The sequence below is a fragment of the Carassius auratus genome, chromosome 2 (genome assembly GCF_003368295.1).
Source record: "Carassius auratus strain Wakin chromosome 2, ASM336829v1, whole genome shotgun sequence".
Lineage (NCBI taxonomy): Eukaryota > Metazoa > Chordata > Actinopteri > Cypriniformes > Cyprinidae > Carassius > Carassius auratus.
The window spans coordinates 24,702,473-24,722,821 of record NC_039244.1 but is presented as its reverse complement, the minus strand read 5'-3'; the positions used below and the strand labels follow the sequence as shown (position 1 = coordinate 24,722,821).

General features: G+C 39.9%; 1 protein-coding gene across 2 annotated transcripts in view; it reads left to right on the top strand.

Moving 5' to 3' along the window:
• Nucleotides 1–11,815, top strand: part of LOC113038149 (low-density lipoprotein receptor-related protein 8-like) — a 79,888-nt gene extending 68,073 nt beyond the window's left edge. Inside the window, exons 11-18 of one of the 2 annotated variants that reach the window (XM_026195384.1) lie at nucleotides 516–743; nucleotides 1,907–2,025; nucleotides 2,130–2,269; nucleotides 5,271–5,412; nucleotides 5,773–5,925; nucleotides 6,120–6,368; nucleotides 6,976–7,044; nucleotides 8,068–11,815. In XM_026195384.1, the coding sequence (XP_026051169.1) occupies nucleotides 516–743; nucleotides 1,907–2,025; nucleotides 2,130–2,269; nucleotides 5,271–5,412; nucleotides 5,773–5,925; nucleotides 6,120–6,368; nucleotides 6,976–7,044; nucleotides 8,068–8,381 (1,414 nt within the window). In that variant the 3' untranslated portion in view covers nucleotides 8,382–11,815. Of the gene's footprint in view, nucleotides 1–515; nucleotides 744–1,906; nucleotides 2,026–2,129; nucleotides 2,270–5,270; nucleotides 5,413–5,772; nucleotides 5,926–6,119; nucleotides 6,369–6,975; nucleotides 7,045–8,049 lie in introns of both variants that reach the window. The other variant, XM_026195378.1, reaches the window with a different exon arrangement.
• The last annotated feature ends 8,534 nt before the right edge of the window (nucleotides 11,816–20,349 follow it).

The window sequence follows — 20,349 nt, the reverse complement described above, 5'->3', positions numbered from 1 at the left end:
GACTCTGAAGAATGGGGTAACTATGCTGAAAATTCAGATTGCATTACAAGAATAAATATTTTAAAATATATTAAAATAAAAAAACAGTTATTTGAAATTATAATAATATTTTACAACATTACTATTTTATTGTCATTTTTTATCAAATTAATGCATCTTCAGTGAGCATAAGAGATTTCTTTCAAAAACATTGAAAACAATTTTACTGACAATTTTTGAATGGTAGTATTTTTATGTGAATTTTGGGATATTGCAACAAATGCTTGATGAGAATGTCAACCAAGATGCAAATATTGCATTACAAACATGTACAGTTGTGGACATTAAATTCACTGACAGTATTTTTGGCTGTTACAGGTTTCACAAAATAGATGTGAATGGAAGCAGTTTGTGAACAGAGGATTTTTCCTCATTCTATCACTATGTATAAAACAATCACAACTGAAGTCATGTGATTTGACTGTTTGACTCAGCGTCTAGTAGCACAGCCTCTAAATGTCTGCATGTCTCCGCAGTGCTTACATCCACGAAGCGAGCGACCCGTCTCGACACATTACTCTGATCAAATCAGATCTGCATTCCCCTGAGGGTCTGGCACTGGACTGGGTCCAACACAACCTCTACTGGACCGACTCGGGCGACAGAACCATCTCTGTGGCTTCAGCGGATGGCAGCAGGAGACGTGTGCTGATCAGCACCGATCTGAGCGAACCACGGGCCATCGCTGTGGATCCAGAGAGAGGGTGAGCAGCTATCAGACACATCACTGCCATCCAAATGACAAAACCACAAAAGACCAGACTTGATTTAAAGGTCACTGAGATGATAAGAGAAGCTTTCAGTGACATGCACATGGAGGCTGTGGAGGAAATGTTACTGAATTCTGTTAATCCATAGAGATTGTGCTGTTGTTTGCTTACAATAGCGAATGCCACAAAATTGTTTTGTTAATAGAAAAACTTAGGGCTGCTCTGGTCTTGGCTTTTTTTCATTGTCAAATAAGAGTCTTGACAGTAAAAAAAAGAGAAAAATCCTTTACACATCTATTTTACTTTTGAAAAAAGTATACATTTAACGACTTTAAAAATGTGATGCATCAAGTGAAAGGTGCGAATATATTTTCCTGTATTTAATTATTATTATTTTTTTATTTTTTTGTAAATATCATGAATCATTCATTTATAAATATCTATAATATTTTTGGACAGTCACACCCCATGTGTTCTTATTATTAACTAAACTGAAAACTAAAACAATACAAAAATATGTGTGATTGAAATAAATCTGAAATAACACAAAATATAAATATTAGATGAAGAACACCAGACTTGTTGAAACCTGTTAAAATTTATAAATGTAAAAATTAAATGAAATGTTTTTTTTTTTTTTAATGACTAAAATGACTAAATCTGGAATTTAAAAAATAATTAAAACTAAATAGAAATCTTAAAAAACATCTTGCTAAAGCTTAAAATTTATAATGAAAACATATAAAAGACAATTCAAAATATTAATAAATATTATAGTTAGAAATAATAGTAATAGTAAAATGGCACTGCTTTTATTACTTGCCTACTTAATAAACAGTACTTAATAAACAAGTTGTCCGATATTATACAAGACTATGCCATTGTTGGTCGCATGATATCACTATGATATTTTTTTTAATACATTTAAAATACTACTGTATATATCAAACTACTTAATACAATTATCTTTCCAAGAATAACAGTATTTTAATGATGCTTTTATCGAGGACAATTGTACCACTCCAACATTTTCAACAAAAAAATGATCTAAATCAATTTTAGTTCAGAAATCATATTGGATTCAGGTCAAGTACGTATTAATTGCATTTGTAATGTATTTTTGGTGAAAAGCAAAAAGAGTAGGGTTGTTTTCACAGGTTCATGTACTGGTCTGACTGGGGCATGAGGGCCAGGATCGAGAAGGCTGGCATGAACGGTGTAGATCGACAGGTGCTGGTGTCTGAGGACATCGAGTGGCCCAACGGAATCACACTCGGTATGAATTATTATCGTTATTCCCTTCTGATATTGGTGCTCTTTGGAAAGAGGAATGTTATTGAGATGTCTATAATGGCTGAATCGTTGTGTCTCTGAATGCAGATGTGGTTGGTAAGCGCCTGTACTGGGTGGACTCCAAACTGCACCTGATCTGCAGCGTGGATTTAAACGGGGCCCATCGCAGAGTCATCCTGTCCTCCAGTGAGAGACTCGGCCATCCGTATGCCCTCGCTGTGTTCGAGGTGAGTGGGTCTCCTAAATATCTGTGTGTCTCAGCTTCTTCAATTTCTTTGTAAACTCAGCCCATTACAGTGAATTTAACCACTGCCCGAGGCTGTCCAGCACTTAATAATAACTCCCACTCACACTGCTGAGAAGTTCTGCTCATATCGCTCACACGCAGGCAGTGGCGACTGGAGCGTATGTAAATAAGTGTGTGTGTGTGTGTGTGTGGTCAGTATCTTACTTGTCTCAGCCTCAGAAGTCATGGAAGCCATTGGTTACTAGCACACAAAAATGGAAACATTTCAGGAGTTTCGAAGTCTCCTTCGTATTGGTTGAATTATGCAGGATTTCCAGTAGACATGTGTCGCATTCTTTTAATGTTCTTACCTGGAAACAAAGATGCAGCGACGCCAAACCCCCTCACGAAAAAAGTAAGCGGTCGAGTTTACAACTATGACAGCGAGCGCTTATCAGGATCAACTTAACACTGGATTCTCAAAAGTATGTGAAATATTTAAAGTTTCCATCACAGAAACGTTATAATATGTTCGGGAGTTTTACACATCATTGTGGCGACTTTCCACACCCCGAAACGTGACGATGACAAAACGAGCTATGATTGGTTGTTTGACATGGTGACATGCCTAAAGGGCGGGACTTAGCCAATGAAAGCTGCCATGAATTCAAGACCTTTAGCCATCAGCCTTAAACTCTGGCTATGTGAGACTAGTATTTAACAGCTGAGATAGCATTAAAGCCTTTCTTATTTTCATTTTATGATTTATTAATATAGCAGCATTTTCAGAGCTGCAGGACTCTGGCCAGTGATGTAGTCCAGATCTATTTTTTCCCTTCATAAATCAAAAGCTACATCAAGCATATCAAGATCAGATCACATTATAGTAATGCTCAGAGCCAACTTTTAAACAACTAAAATTAAAAGAAATATATAGTTTTTTTTTTTTCAACAGCCAATGGCAATATCAGGAAAGCAAATATAATGTTGATATTTAATTTAATGAAAAAAAATTAGAGATTTATCCAATTTTTACTGGTGGTGTAGCTTTCTAATGGATTGTGCTGATTTACACTTCTATTCCAAAGTTTGGTGTAAATATAGTTTCCCTGGGCGATATAGTGTCTATAATGAAAACATCTCTAGAAATGCCATGTTTAAGTGAGTGGCTGTTATTGGCTGTGGAAGACCGTGGAAATTGATTGAAGCTGTCTCTGAAGCCACTTTAAATGTAAAACTGAAACATGCTCAGAATTGTTAATGTTCAATAACCTACTTCAGTGATGTGTTGTGTTTTATGTGGGATAGTTCCCCTTCATTGTGTTGCTGCTTAAGCTCAGCGGTCTCCATGGTAACGTAGGGATGGATCCTGGGCAGAGTTATGATAGGAAGAAAGAAGATTATAGTTTTTTCACACAAGCACAGCTCAAGTAGTGGTGAGCACACTAATCTAAGTTTGGCTTCCTCCCACAGCAGAGCAGGGCTGAATGCTGAAGGGCTGTAGTCTTACACACCTACACATCAGCCGCAGAATTAAAGGTCTTGCTGGACAGAGAATCCCGCTGTGGATTTCACCCCAGTAACAGAGCTCCTACAGAAAACAATGTGGGACTTTTTCTTAGCAGCTCTAAGTGCTTGTGCAAGACTAGGCAGATATTGTTTTATGCAGGATGCTCTTTATTGAATGGATTTTTATTGCTTCAGTCAAACTTCAATATCTATGATGCAAGCAGATGAAGAGATGCTTTGCCTGGTTTGTCTTTCATTTCTGAGTGATGTCTGCTGACTCTGTGTGTCTACATCACTATATTTTAACAAACTCATTACCTGAAATATCAAATGTTAGCATGCTAAATATGTCCCCACCACTGTGCTATAGTATAATATTTCAGTGTGTTTTGAAGAGTTTTCAGAAACTATCAGATTTTCCCTGCTAGCCATTTAGCAATGCCCTAAAACCACCTATAACACCTTAGCAAAAATAAAAACCAGTTTTATCAGTGTTGGAGCTAAACTCTGCAGTGGCACCTCCAGGACAGTTATCTCATGACTGCTCTAAACCTTCCAATAACACTTTAGCAACCACCTAGCCATTCAGTAAAACAACCCAGAACACCTTAGTAATGCCATGGAAACCATTTAAGACACCTTAGCGACAACACAAAACAACACTCTAAACCCTCAAATAATAGTATGGAACCTATCTAGCAATCCTCTAGCTACCCTCACAGCACCCTAGCTATCATCTATAAATGCCCTAAAACCACTCAAAATACCCTAGCCATGCCACAAAATCCATCATAGCACCCTACCAACACCATAGAAACCACCTAAGACACCCTAGGAACCACCTAACAGCTTTCTTTTCTTAAAGGGATAGTTCACCCAAATAGCAAAATTATGTCATTAATAATTCACCCTCATGTCGTTCCAAACCCGTGAGACCTCCGTTTATCTTCCGAACACAGTGTAAGATATCTTAGATTTGGTCTGAGAGCTTTCTGTCCCTCCATTGAAACTGTATGTTCGGTGTATTTTTCACGACGCTGTTGATGTACGACACTGCTGACGTGTTTTCTGGTGCGCCCAATAACAAAGATAACACGTCAGCAGCGTCACTGCAGTGTTGTGAACGTGCTCACAACAGACCCGGAAGAGAAGACTATGCTGAATAAAGTCCTAATTTTTGTTATTCTTGGACCAAAATGTATTTTCGATGCTTCAAAATATTCTAACTGAGCTCTGATGTCACATGGACTACTTTGAAGATGTTTTTCTTACCTTTCTGGACATGGACAGTATACACCGTACACACAGTTTCAATGGAGGGACTGAGAGCTCTCGGACTAAACCTAAAATATCTTAAACTGTGTTCGGAAGATGAACGGAGGCCTCACGGGTTTGGAACAACATGAGGGTGAGTCAATAATGACATCATTTTCATTTTTCAGTGAACTAACCCTTTAGGGACAAAATCTTGTGTTGACTGCTGTGTCTCTTAGGATCGCGTGTACTGGACAGACCGTGAGAAGGAGGTCATCTACAGTGCAAACAGACTCACAGGACAAGATGTGACCAGTCTTGCCGATCACCTCAATGACCCTCATGATATAGTGGTTTTCCACGAGCTGAGCCAGCCTGCGGGTGTGTGGACTTCAACTCCGCTTTTTCTGTTTATCTGAAGTCCATTTTTGAAATGTTGACTTGGCATACAGCATCACGTTTTTAATCCACCTTATGAAATCCACCATCGGATTTGTTCCTTTTGTAATCCATCACACCTGGCATTTCTGTTTTAATCAGCATTTAAATTATTTTGTCTTAATCTGGTACCAAAAACAATAAGTGTCAACAGCTTACAGTTAAATATTTATCATAGTTTAAGGCTCCACCGACTGAAGATGAAGTGTATTTGACCCATGTGGCTCACAGAATGAAAACGCATCTCCACTGAAGGATGATTAACCATTGTGTGTGTGTGTGTGTGTGTGTGTGTGTGTGTAGCTCCTGACAGCTGTAACCTGAGCGGCGTGACTAACGGAGGCTGTGACTTCCTGTGTCTGCGAGCTCCTCAGATCAGTGAACACTCACCCAAATACACCTGCGCTTGCCCTGATGGCGAGGAGCTCAGCCCTGACACACGTCAATGTGTACCAGGTAAACTTATCACATTGTACCTAACGCCGTGTCCTGACCAGACAGAACACAAATTATTCCATGTAAACTTTTTTTTTTTTACATCAAAGAAGGTATTTGAAGAATCTTGGTAAAGACACTGTTGCTGGTAGCCAATGCTAGGCAACTTTTTTATTTCCCTATGACTAACCTCTCTCCCATCATTGTACCACCAGTGCAAAATGAGACTGCCTTCACACCTACTGTCCCCATCAACATCACCATGGAGGCAGGGGCTGGCCAGGCACCAGAGTCCCCTGCGGCAGTGACTTCTCAGTCTGACAGTATGGCTGAAACCACTCTCTCATCACTCCTCACCTCGAGTCCAGAGGAACCGGCCGTCTCCTCTAATACGACAGCAGAGCACAGTCCTACACAAGCGTCCAGCACCACACCAGACAGCCTGAGCAACCTGTCTCATCACTGTAAGTGTGGCTCTGTGCTTTCATGCACAGGAGGAAACTCAATCCTAGTTACTGTTGACGAGCTCACAGAGTGTTTTCAGAGACTGATTTCAATGAATGATTTTTTTTGGCAAAATATGCTTATTAAATGGAAGTTCGTGTTATCATGTGGGTTGGAGTGAAATGCTTTGAGTGCAAAACTGCTAATCAGAAATGCCAGCTAACAGCTTGCACAGGGAGAAAATGAACGTGATTTGGTTACTGTTGCAATTTCAACATTTCTGATCAGAATATAAAGTTTATGGAGGAATATGTTGTTTTCAACCTCAGGATTTTGTTTTTATTTTTTGGAAAAACTGTTCCTAGCAAGAGTATAGGGCCGACATCCCTTACCTGGATGAGTCTTTGTTATCAGGTCGAGGTATAACACTGACCAATCAGAATCAAGTATTCAACAGAGTACCATGTAATAAGAATGGTATACTCTTCCCTCCAAACTTTTTTTTGGGCAGCTTAGATAAGGGTCAATCAGCTACATCTACTTGTTTCTCTCTATTTTTGTTAAACAAATGTGACAAATGTGTATCTGAATGTGTAAGTGTTGCTCCTCTCTTTCATTTTCCTCCAGCTGGCAATGAGTCGTTTCTCCTTGGCCGTAATCTGACAGTGGCAGTGCTTGGAGTTGTAATTCCCATAGGTATGTACATCTTCTGCCTCTCTGGGACCACTAGGGTCCTGCCCTGTGCTATTTTGAGCACATTTTGACACCAGTGCTGCTCACCGATGCTCTAACTACAAGGTGAGAGAACCCAGGGCAGCAGACTCAGCTGTATGGAGAAGCAGTTTGTGTGTGTGCTGTCTGAATGACTTTAGATTAATTCTACTTTATTGTGTTTGTGAGCCAAGAAAGAAACTCCCTTGGTAATATTACAATGAAACTGACTAATATCAAGCCTGCTGCACTGCAGAGAGAGCAGATGTTAGGATTTATTAGATTTTTATTAGGTTAGGGTTTTAGCAGCATACAAAGATCTATGAGAGGCATGAAAGAATTTTCTCTGATCAGTATGTATGGAGTTTTTGCCCTTCTCCCTTGTTCTTCATTCCGTATCAACCCTTTTTGCTCCATTTCAGTTTTCATCTGCTATTCACGTTCTCTTTTACTATGATTAGTTTCCATCCAGCCTGTTGAAAGGAATAGTTCATCAATAATAACAATTCTGCCATCATTTGCAATACTCTCCCTCATGTTGTTTTGTATCGATATGACTGACTGACTTCTGTGGAACACAAAAGGAGATGTTAGGTAGAATGTTCACCCTGCTCTTTTTCACACCTAAAGTCTACAAGAGCTTTAAAATAACAAAAAGCACCACAAAAGTGGTCCGTCTCATCCGACTCTTGCACTGTACTGTACTTCAAATCTTTTTTTTTGAGTTTGTTTTTTTTAGGAAAAGAGTAGCATGAACATTACACTAAGCTTCTCCCTTTGTGTTACACAGAAGAGATTAGAACAACATAAAGGTGTGTTAATAAGAGAATTGTTATTTTTTTTGTGATGTATTCTTTTAATTCTACACTTATTTGCATCTGTCTGTCTGTCTGTTTTTGTCTGTCACACTGGCTGTCTTGTCAGTCATTCCACCGCTAGTCAAGCGTGTGTTAACATGTCCCCTCACGGCTGTGTGTTAAACACATGCAGTTCCTATTGTTGCCACAGTGATCTTCGGAGTGGTGTGTGCCGGCGTTTACCTGGTTTACCGCAACTGGAGGAGAAACAGCACCAAAAGCATGAACTTCGACAACCCTGTCTACCGCAAAACCACAGGAGAGACAGAGGAGGATGAGATTCACATCGGACGGACTGACGGGCTCTCTGGCCATCACCACCCTTACCCCGGGCCCGCGGTCAGCATGACGCCAGTTGACACAGGGACGTGCCCGCCATTCATCGCTCTGCCTCTGGGGAACAGTTTACCAGACCCTGCCACACACTGGTACACAGAGCAGCCCACTATCTCTAGTACGAAGTGAAAGGGAGGACGACTCGAGAAATACTGTGACCGCAGGAGCAGGACTGACATGTGGCTGCCAAGCTATGCAGGAACTGAATGGCACTTAGCGAGCTGAATCATTCCTTACATGCCTAGGTTTTGAAGTCTGCTGGAGTGCAAATGCTGGATTGATTACTAAACAAAAGGTTTAGACATTTCAGACCCATATTCATTTGATCCATTTTAAGCATTATTTTATTGCTGTTTGCCCACCAGGGCAAGCCTTTTCAAACCTGCATTATTTATATTTATCTTATAATCACAGACAAATCTAGCGCTGTGACTGGTATTAAATCGAAACTAGTCTACTGGACTAGAAATGTCCAGCACTTTAGCTAAAACTGCAGAGAGAAACCATTTTCGACTCTTCTCACTAACATGGCTTTGTTAGTTATTAGGCATGTTTTCAAAATTACTTAATTAACTAATTAATTAGAATTAATCAATTTATTACCATTTCAATTAAATAGATTACATCATAAAGTACCTTTTATTAGGCTTAACAAAAAACAATTTTTGATGGATCAAGGTTAAACAAGGTTTTTTTTAACATACAAAAATTTTTTTTTCTAAAACTGTTTACCTGTATCACATATTATACAGTATAACGGTTTTATTTTAATAATCTTTGACCAGTTGCCCCAGTACAGACATAGCACCCATTCAATTCCTTACGCATAAAATCAAGTCCCACCCTTTTTCCTCATTAAATATTCATATTCCATATGCCATTATAAGAGTAAAATGGGCTGCAAATGTTGTTTAATGTTGGATTGAACAGTAATTCAATCATGACAACTCTGAAGATTTGATCATAGTAATGGATATGACAATGTTAATGTATTTGGTCTGCTGAATTCCTGCTGCTGTTGGTTATTGCTGTAGTTGTAAATTATTGCTGCTGCTGCAAACAAGTACAGGAACTTGCAACTGACAGTACATATGGCGATACTCTGCCGTGAGTATTTAAGACATACTGCTGCTGCACAAATATCCCGTAGCAGATCTATACAGGTGGAGCTGGGGAAGGTGGAGGGTTTCAGAGAAGTGCACTGCAGGAATGCTAACCAGTGAATGCTGACCAGCCATATAAATGCAAGGCAGTAAGATCATTGGCTGCATATGCAGCATAAACCAATCAGCTTTTGCCAAGTCATTTAACTCTTTGAATATCATCGGTTGCATTAACAACCCGTCAGCCTGCGCCATATAGGGTTTAATGACTGAATGATATATTTAACAATATGATGCTCATTATTCACTTTGAGGAAACACATTTTGGTTTTTCAACTAAGAACCCACCCAACAGAAAGATAACAGTACAAAAGTATTCAAAAATTTGATATGTTTTGTCTGTTTCATCAATATTATCCAATTTTTATACAGCAGGTGTGTTTTCCCCATAGATAGACATTCTATATTCATCACTCGCATGCAAATCAAAAGCCATTGTCCTTGAAATTGAAGACTGTCTGGTGAGACTGCGTACGGGTCTCTGTGGGGCTTCTCCGCACTGCAGCTACAACTTGGCACGACACTGGAATTGGCAGAGTACCCTGTTTAGTGGAGCAAACCCTAGAGTAATCACAGCAAGTCGGAATAGATGTTACAAGGGTCAGCGCGAGAACGTAACACAGCGGGGTCTCTTGTGGTTCACACCGAGCTGCATTTCGCTAGGCGTAAGCCAGTGGTAATTTATGAAATGTCACAGTTTCACACGTCTGTTTCTGTTATTGGAGTTGTTGCACGCAGAACAGGTTTGCCGTGCCGCCTACTTACTGTCTTCTGAGCGGAGAAACGGGGCGAACACAAACCGATAGTCGCCCCAAGGGTCTAGCATAGCTACAGGCGCTGAACTAAAGGTTACATAAGCACTAGGTTAACATCTAAACACATTAGAATCACATTAACATTGGAAAAAATAGTCTTGGACTGGCATATGTGCAGACAGCCTGCTCAGCAGATTTAGTGCTCATGCCTCACTGTAGTAGACATATCGACCTTTAAAGATGCTTTCAAAGGCCATACATTCCAAATGCTGGACAGTTATTCATGCGGTTGTTTTTAACTCGGGGTACCTCTGAATTCTTCTGTCATGTGCTGTGGGAATGTTTCGTTTTGTCTCAGGGAGATGGAATAGAGAGTGTGTCAGCATTGAGGGATTTCAGTTTAGCAATCAGAATTGTAATAGGACAGAATGTGTACAATGTATTCACCATCAAGACTTTTTTTTTTTACAGAACTGAATTGTCAGCAAATGTTGGGATACTACTATTGTTGTCCAGGTCACCAAAAATGCCAAAGTCACATTACACCCCAGAATGAGAAGAAAGAGAAAATATTTTGCACAAAGAATTTGGTAATACAGTAATACAGTAAAAACTTGAATACTGTGAAATAACATCAATTTTGGGGTGAAATATGACCTGAACATGTTTTGTAAGATTTACACGCTGAAGTTGTTTTTTCCCTTATACTTTATATTATGAGGGTGTCCTATGAATAAATTGTCAGACAAAACTACTTTTTTTTTTTTTTTTTTTTTTCTCATTAGGGTGGTCAGGAAGACCCAGCTGTTCATTCACAGATTCTGGAATCAGATGTTACCTCATTAATATTAAAGAGCATTGCTCTAGGATTTCAAATGAAGACTCCCTCATAAGAGAGGAGCATTAAATATCCTGTGTGTGTGAGTGTGAGTGTGTGTGTGCGTGGATGTTAATATATGCTTTCAGAATGCATGTATGTGTGGTGTGATAGTCAAATCTTTGTGCAATGTGATTATAGAATGCGAAAATTGTGTAAATATGTTTTCATACAAATACTTTTGATACACCTTTGTAAAAATGTATATAAGATTTTAGATAACAGTATTGTCAATGAATTAATTTATTTGGAATATATTATCATGGTTTTCTGATGATAAAATTATGCCGAAGTGTTTCTGTGCTGTTGGTTTTATTCATTTTTGCTGTTAGTGTTTTTTTTTAAGGCATTAATAATTTATATAATATTTTGAATAATTTAATTAAATTACATTGTTATTGCACTATTTGCAAACACAAAACTTTTTTTTCATGCCTTGTTTTGTGATTACAGATACTGATTTCATTGTCTGAACTCTCACTGCATACACTTTATTGTGGCATAATGGTCTCATTGTATTTCAAATTTTTCTCTTTATGTCTCATTATAGATTGATATATAAAAAAATAAATTACAAATCTGCTGCCATTTGTGTTTCATATATTCTTATATAAATATTTTCAATTGTTTTGGTATAACATGTTGGCGACCTATTATGCAAAATTCACCTTTATGGTTTTTGAACATAAATATGTGTCCACGGTTGTATGGAAAAATATTTTCCCCTTAAATTGGAAGTCTCAAAATAAGCATTCAGGTGTGACACACATAAGCTGTGTCCAAATTCAGGGTCTGCATCCTCCTTAGGATCCTTCCTACCCGGTTGAAGGAGGATGGGTCCTCCGACGACCGCAAAAACCGGAAGTCGGTGTTTGTGAATTTGGACAGCCTACCCTTCTTTCAGTTCCCTCCCTTAACCGTTGCTCATATCCTGTCGCCTAGCAACCGTGACAGCGCCAAGCAAGAAGCGGGTGAAGAGCTCATCGTTCTCTCCCCGGAGCTTTATAAACACTTCTGTCTGCTCTTTCGTCCTTAGAAGCGTTAAAACAGCTTCAATCACTAACAAATAAGCTGTGTGTAAGAGGATATTCACACAGGCAGTAAGGAAGAAGCTAGTTTACGAAAGTAAACGTTTTTTTTTTTTTACATATACACGTACACATGTAAAAAAAATGCTTAATGCTAAAACAAAATGCCTAACTAGAAAACCACTCAAAATATATCTTTTTGAAAAGCCAGTTTTTAAAAAACATCGAAAATAATACTCCTCCCCCACTCCGCTACCGCTCGCTTCGTCCTGCCGAAAAGAATTATGGGATAGGTAGGACGCGAAAGGATCCATCACACCCATCCTTCGAATTCGGGGAAAAGGAGGACGCATTTGTGGGCCGCATTTGAAGGATCCTACGAATTTGGACAGCCTTCGTCGCGGCGCTGTGACGTAACATCCTTCAAATGCGTCCTCCGAAGGATGTAGACCCTGAATTTGGACACAGCTATAGACGGTGACACACCGGCACATGCCCGCCCACGACTGGTTAGCTAAGCCCCTCCCCTGAGTGAGCTGTACACAGCCATGTTTATCCCCTCACTACAGCATTTAAAATCAACATTCATGAAAGAAATGCGTTCTTATAAAGCTACTACTAAAGGTCTTCAGTCAAGAGAGTGATTTTCTGTTTTCATTTTCTGATTCATATTAACAGCATAGACAGCATAACAGACTCATATTACACTGCTGTCACTTTAATACATCAATCAAATATTTATATGCAATTTTATCCCCCAGCTGGTTACCTTCACATACATAACCGACAATGTATATGTGAACTTGCTGTGTTTTTGTTATAATTGTTTGTGTGTTTGACAGTTTAAGTGCAATAAGATACAAAAGAGAACTTAGTTTAGTGCTCACGAGACAAGCTTGATGTAAGCATAAAAAAACAGTATATCAGAGGTTTAAACTGAAATGGCTTTTAAGGTGCAGTATGTAATATTGACGGCTAGCGGTTGTAATGGGTACTGCAGTCCAAATTCTAAATATCGTTTCTCCCGCCCCCTCCTCCTCAGGCCCCGCCCACATGGAGACGCGCTTAGCTGTATACATAACAAATGTGTATCGTATCTGCATGTCATCCGGACGGGTCTGGCATTTTGGGAGCCTGAAACCACTTTTTTTTTTAAACCAGGTCCCATAGTGGATTAAAGCTGCAATATGGGATTTTTGTAATTGACCACAAGAGGGCTCATTTCCAACAATAACAAAGGCGCAGCTTGATGACGCTATGAAGCAGGTGACGATGGGAGAAGTCGTTTTTAATGCGTTTTCACCATAGCAATGTATCTAAATTGGATAAACGAATCATGATCACGGATGAAGTAATTTATTCGTTTTTGAATTACCTGTATATCTGATTGTATTATTTTATGTAATACCCCTCTCTCCCGGGTCCTCTCTGACGCTCCTTGAACTCGCTCCGAGTGGGGCTCGAACCCGGGTCTTCAGCATGGGAGGCGGACGCACTAACAAGGAGGCTAAATGGCTAAATCAATAGTCAATTTGAACGAACATTTACAAGTAATGACTAAATATATTTTTAACAACACATATCCGATTGTATTTAATTGTACTGCCATAATGTCGGTCCCCACACATGATAAAAATCCTTACCTTAGTACAATGAGCAATATAACTTTGTTTATAAGTGCTATTATTGATACTGAAACAGTCCATTTGCCACGTTATGTTATTTTCTCACAGGTAACGTTATTGATAAAAAAAAAATGCTACAGTGACAGAATGTACAGGCATGTACAAAATTTATTACAAAATTCCTCCATATCGAAGCTTTAAATCTGAAACTATACCCTTGCATTTTGCATAAAACAATGATGTCATCACCCCACATTTCGACCCTAGTCAGAAACAGCTACGTCATGTAACAGCAACAATGGCAGACTACGTGTTTGTGTTCATGCTGCAGAAGCTACTAAGCCTATTAACTTTAAAAATCATAAGCAAATCTAAAGCAAAATCAAAAATTACTGAAGCAAAAATATTTGTATACAGCTTGCAAGGGTTATGCCCATGCTCCAAGTCTTCTTCCATTTTTAGTGTTTCTCTGGCAGAACTACAGCTACACATACTGGACAGGCATGTATACTTCGTAGTTTTGAGTCGGTTTCAGTGGTTCCGTGTGTACACCAGGGGGCAGGGTTTCATATTTTTTTGAAGCACCCCTGGGCACCGCCATTGGCTAGCGGACCCCTACCTGCTGTTAGCATTGCATTGACTCTCATTCATTTTGGCGTCACTTTGACAGCGAATAACTTTACATATGAGTCTGAAGACTGCATTTGTCCATTAATTATTTCTAAAGAAACAAGAAAATGTATATCTACGTATATGTATATCTTACGTTATAGTCCCGTAGAAGCAGTTTTTGTAAAAAAAAAAAAAAAATAGGCTAACGATTGCATTATTAGAGAGTAGAGAAATTACCGTATGGACAGGAGGAGAAGCTCGCAGGCAATCTTTTACTGTCTATGAGGCTATCGGGGGGACGTGGAGGCATAAAGTCAAATTAGATAATTAATCCAGGGGCTTAGATCCCACTTTTAATATCATGGAAATTCGTCCCCTGCACTTTTTCGGTCAAGTTTTTCTCATAGAGGTTTTCAAGAGCTGGTGTGAATAAATATAGATTTAAACTCAAAGAGACGGGTTAGTCTGCATATGATTTGATATTTAATTCGGACCCAGAATACAGCAAGATGAATATCACAGAGCGCAAACACTCCTGCAGTGTGCGTTTCATTCATACTCGAAGCCAGAGGGCGCTCTCGCGCAGAAAGTCATTTCGGGAAGATCCCAATATGGGCAAAAGCGTCCAGCTATTGCTGTATGAAAACAGTTTTTACACAGAAAATAAAGCCCAGAAACTTTTGCAATCACTATATAACAATATGGTTTTTCAAGTAATCTCCAGCAGGTGATAAATAAAGGATGAACAATGCAGTACCAATTGACATAGCATTTATTACAGAATATAAACTATTCTGCCTTATTATGTGATAAAAAAAATTGTTTGTAGTATATAAAGAAATCAATATTATTTGTTATTCTCCAGCAGTTATAGATTTCTAAGCTATTTAAAAGCTAGAAATCTGAGAAAAATTAAAGTTGCCTATGGTATCTTTCACCAGTCAAATGTGAACAGTAAGCTTGTTAATATTATGTTAATAGTTTTTATAATATTTTAAAATATTTTTTCTGTTCACCAAGCCTGCATTTATTTGATCCAAAGTAAAGTAAAACAGAAAAATTGTGAAATATTTTTACTAACCTATTTAAATTAACTGTTTTCTATTTGGATATATTTCAGAATGTAATTTATTGAGATTTCAAAGCTGAATTTTTAGTATCATTACTCCAGTCACACGATTCTTCAGAAATAATTCTGATATTCTGATTTGCTTCTAAAAAAAATAATAAAACACATTATGATAATGTTGAAACCAGTGGAGTAGATTTTTTTCAGGTTTCTTTGATCAGCATTTCATTTGAAATAGAAATCTCTTGAAAAATTATTACTTAATCATCACTTTTGATCAATTCAAAGTGAAGTGAAGTGAAATACAGCCAAGTATGGTGACCCATACTCAGAATTCGTGCTCTGCATTGAACCCATTAAAAGTGCACACACAGTGAACACACACACCCGGAGCAATGGTCATCATTTATGCTGCGGTGCCCAGGGAGCAGTGGTGTTGCTGGCCTCAGACTCGAACCCACAAAAGAGTCCTTGCTAAATATAAGTATTAATTTCTATAATTTTTTTTTCTCCAAAAAACAAAAATTATATATTGACTCTAAGCTTTTGAATGATATAGTGTATTATGTTGCAAAAGCTTTTTATTTCACATAAATGCTGATCTTTGGATCCTTAAATTTATCAAAGAATACTGAAAAAAAAACGGTTTTAAAAAATGATGTTTTAAATATTGATAATCAGCAAATCAGCATATTCTGATTTCTGAAGGATGTGACACTGAAGACTGGAGTAAAATGCTTAAAATACAACTTTGATCACACAAATAAATTACATTTTAAAATATATTCAAATAGGGGAAAAAGTTATTTTAAATATAAAAATATTTCACAATATTACTGTTCTTGCTGTACTTTGGATCAAGTAAATGCAGGCTTGGTGAGCAGAAGAGACTTCTTTAAAAACAAAATATCTTACAGTTCAAAAATTGTTGATTGGTAGGCTATATAGATTACAGAAATGTTATATATATATATATGACATATATATGACATATATATGACGTGAAATCTACGTCATCAAGCTCAGTTTGAGTCTGCGCAGTACGCCCGACCCCCAGGAAGCGCGTGCTTCTAATTGACTTCACTTGTCTCCATTGAATCAAATGGGGTCGCCGTGTCCATTTCTTTTACTGTCTATGGTGTACACAGATATTTCTTGATACGATGCTGTTTACATATTTTTTTAGAAGGTGGAAAAAAAAGATCTGGCTTCGTGTGGATGTGGCCTCAGACTCAAAGCTCACGTGGGTTGCCAGATTGAGGACATGCATCATAATGCCGAATCTGCCATTTTGTCCGACAAACTAACCAGACAGTAGAGTAGACTAATGTCGGTGGACTTAAAAAAACGTGAAAAATGGTGTGTATTGACATCTTTCCGTGGTTGAAACAAAATTCCTTCTGATGTTCATTGGGGGAAGACGTGGCCTAATGGTTAGAGAGTTGGACTCCCAATTGAAAGGTTGTGTGTTTGAGTCTCGGGCCGGCAGGAATTGTGGGTGGGGGGAGTGCATGTACAGTGCTCTCTCCACCTTCAATACCACGACTTAGGTGCCCTTGAGCAATGCACCGAACCCCCAACTGCTCCCCGGGCGCCGCAGCGTAAATGGCTGCCCACTGATCTGGGTGTGTGTGTTCACAGCTCTGTGTGTGTGCACTTTGGATGGGTTAAATGCAGAGCACAAATTCTGAGTATGCGTCACCACACTTCATTTGTCACATCACTTCTTTTTTATTTGTGCTATATCTAGTAAAGAGGAAGAGATGACCGGTTCATGTGTCGCTTGAACTGAGGCGCTACAATGATCTGTCACGAACCATTATAGAGCCACAAAATAGTATTTATTGTTTGAGTTAATTGCAAAATTCCAAAATTTAAATGCTGAGACTTTGTTTCATTCTAGACATAGCCAGCTCTGTCTTGTCATGATGGCACGTTGTTTCCTCTTTGCTCCACAATGTATTTTTTATTGTGTGATAACATGATGTGTGTAGTGAGAGAGCGCCATGGCTTATCAGACATATCAACAGTAACTAAGGGTGACAAGTCTTTGCGAAGGGACAATTGACAATGGAAGACGATGAGCCTTACACCCTGTAAGTTGTAGCATTTATTTATCTGTGTTGTAATGTCTCTGGTCCTTTTTTTTCTGGTTTTCATAGCTGCGAAAGGCTGTTTACTGCCAAATAGCAACCCTGGGTTCAGAACAGGGGTGGTAAAAGTACTCAGAAGTTATACTCAAGTAAAAGTAGATGTATCTAAATAAATTACTCCAGTAAAAGTAGAAAGCCCTCCATTCAAACATCATGTCATGATTCTGCCCTCGTGTCCTTGATTTTTCCTAGTCTTGAGGCAGGATCATAGCAGACCCGTGTTTTGTGTACAAGCACATGGCCTTGTCTTTGGGCCATGTGCTTGTGTTGTCTTGTTCCCTTGCCCCGCCCCCTTGTTATCCTAGTCTTGTCGTGATTGTCCTATCTGTGCCACCTGTCGTGTCTTGATTAGTTCCCCTATTTAGATCTCCTAGTGTGCTCTGTCTTTTGTCGGTTCATTGTTTCCTCAAACTGTTCCACTCTGTGAATGTTCCACATTTGTGATTGTTCCTGAAGAAGTGTTTGTATTACCGTGAGTGTTTGTTTATAGTTAGTGTTCCCGTGCTTTGAGTCTTTGTTTATCTCGTTAACTCAGTCCTGTTCAGTTATTTTGTATTTTCCCTAGTCAGTGTTTTCCCCCTCGTGGGTTTTTGTTTTCCCTTTTTGTTAAATAAATCCTGTGTTCAGTAAATCCTGTCTGCACTTGAGTTCCTCCCAACCCCTCCACATAACAGAATGAACCGACCAAAAAGGAACTCAGCAGGCAGGAGGTCCTCCGAGCTCCAACACCTGTTGGAGTTCCGTCGTCAATGCTGGATGTCATCCCCCACCGACAGGAAGGGGGTCACCCTCCCATACTCGCCCGAGGGGGAGTGGATCCTCCAAAATTATGCCCGGCTGTGGGAGAGCCTCTCCCAGGAGGAGCCACAGAGGTCCCCTCCACCTACCCAGCTGCAACCGATCCCAGAGGGTCGTGTCCTGGCCGTGGCAACCCTGGGGGATCAGGCAAGTCCCTCCCAGAATCCTGAGGCACCTCCCACTACCTTCAGCCTCCCCAACAAGCGAGGGAGACGGTTTTCATGGGAGTCAGCCTCGGAATCGTCGGCGTCAGAGTCCGCCCTGCCTGAGGCCGAACTTCCCCAACCCGTCTCTGTCCCAGCTGTGACCTCTGCACCGCGGCCTAGGAGGAAGAGGAGGAAGAAGGGGTCTCCCGGTCCTGCAACTCTGTCCCCTCCTGCAGCGGTGAGCGTGCCCGAGCCAGCAGCGGTGAGCGTGCCCGAGCCAGCAGCGGTGAGCGCTGGCGTGCCCGAGCCAGCAGCGGAGAACGCTGGCGTGCCCGAGCAGGTGAATAAGAGAACAGTTTTCAAGTCTGCAGTCTTGAGGGCGGAGGAGAGAGCCGCGGCCGACTCTGCAGCAGAAACTTTCATACAGTCTGTCTCATCTCGTAAGGAGATGCCGGTTATTATTGCCGCCAAAGCCTTGTCTGATTATTTGTCTCGTCTAGTCCAGATCCTGCAAGTCCCTACCAGTCCTGTCCTGTCCCCAGACCCTGTCCCCAGAAATCCTGAGCTCGCCATAGTTAGTACAGTTCCTGACCCAGTTTCTGTCTCCCCTGATGTTGCCCCGTGTCCCGTGAGTGTTGCCCCGTGTCCAGCTGATGATGTCATGTGTCCTGTTGATGTTGCCCCGCGTCCCGTTAGTGTTGCCCCGCGTCCCGTAAGTGTTGCCCCTGTCATGTCCTCTGTCAGTTGTCCCGAGACCCCTCCCCACCCCGCACCACCCAGACCTGCCCGGACCCCTCGTCGTCAGCCTTCGTCCCGTCCTCCTAAGACTCCTGACTCGTCTGGAAGCCGCTCCTTAAGGGAGGGGTTCTGTCATGATTCTGCCCTCGTGTCCTTGATTTTTCCTAGTCTTGAGGCAGGATCATAGCAGACCCGTGTTTTGTGTACAAGCACATGGCCTTGTCTTTGGGCCATGTGCTTGTGTTGTCTTGTTCCCTTGCCCCGCCCCCTTGTTATCCTAGTCTTGTCGTGATTGTCCTATCTGTGCCACCTGTCGTGTCTTGATTAGTTCCCCTATTTAGATCTCCTAGTGTGCTCTGTCTTTTGTCGGTTCATTGTTTCCTCAAACTGTTCCACTCTGTGAATGTTCCACATTTGTGATTGTGATTGTTCCTGAAGTGTTTGTATTACCGTGAGTGTTTGTTTATAGTTAGTGTTCCCGTGCTTTGAGTCTTTGTTTATCTCGTTAACTCAGTCCTGTTCAGTTATTTTGTATTTTCCCTAGTCAGTGTTTTCCCCCTCGTGGGTTTTTGTTTTCCCTTTTTGTTAAATAAATCCTGTGTTTAGTTACTTCCTGTCTGCACCTGAGTTCCTCCTCGCCAAACCCTGACACATCACTTGAGTAAAAGTATAAAAGTATCCGATTTAAAACATACTTAAGTACCGGAAGTAAAAAGTAAATATTCAAATTAACTGTAAATATCAATAATTAAGCAGATCAATTGTTTTGGGAGTGATATGCAGTGTTTTAATTGAACAAATGATGAGATTAGATACTTAAGCATTTGTTAGATTTACAATCAAAAGAGATCTTGAACGAAGCAGAATGAAAAACCTTATCGCAGTATAGGGATTGAACTTTCAATAGACATGTTCCATAACATCATAGCTGCATCAAAAAGAAAATGTGCAAGATACAAGGTAAGACTATTTCAGAATATAAATGAGGAAGAACCACCGCTTTAAAGAGTTAGTTATCCCAAAAAAGTCAATTCTGTCATTTGCATTTTAGAGGCTAAATATCATGTTATTGGTAATGTCGCTTCGACCTGCGGACATGAAAAACAAACACAGACTTGGCAACACTGGTTGGC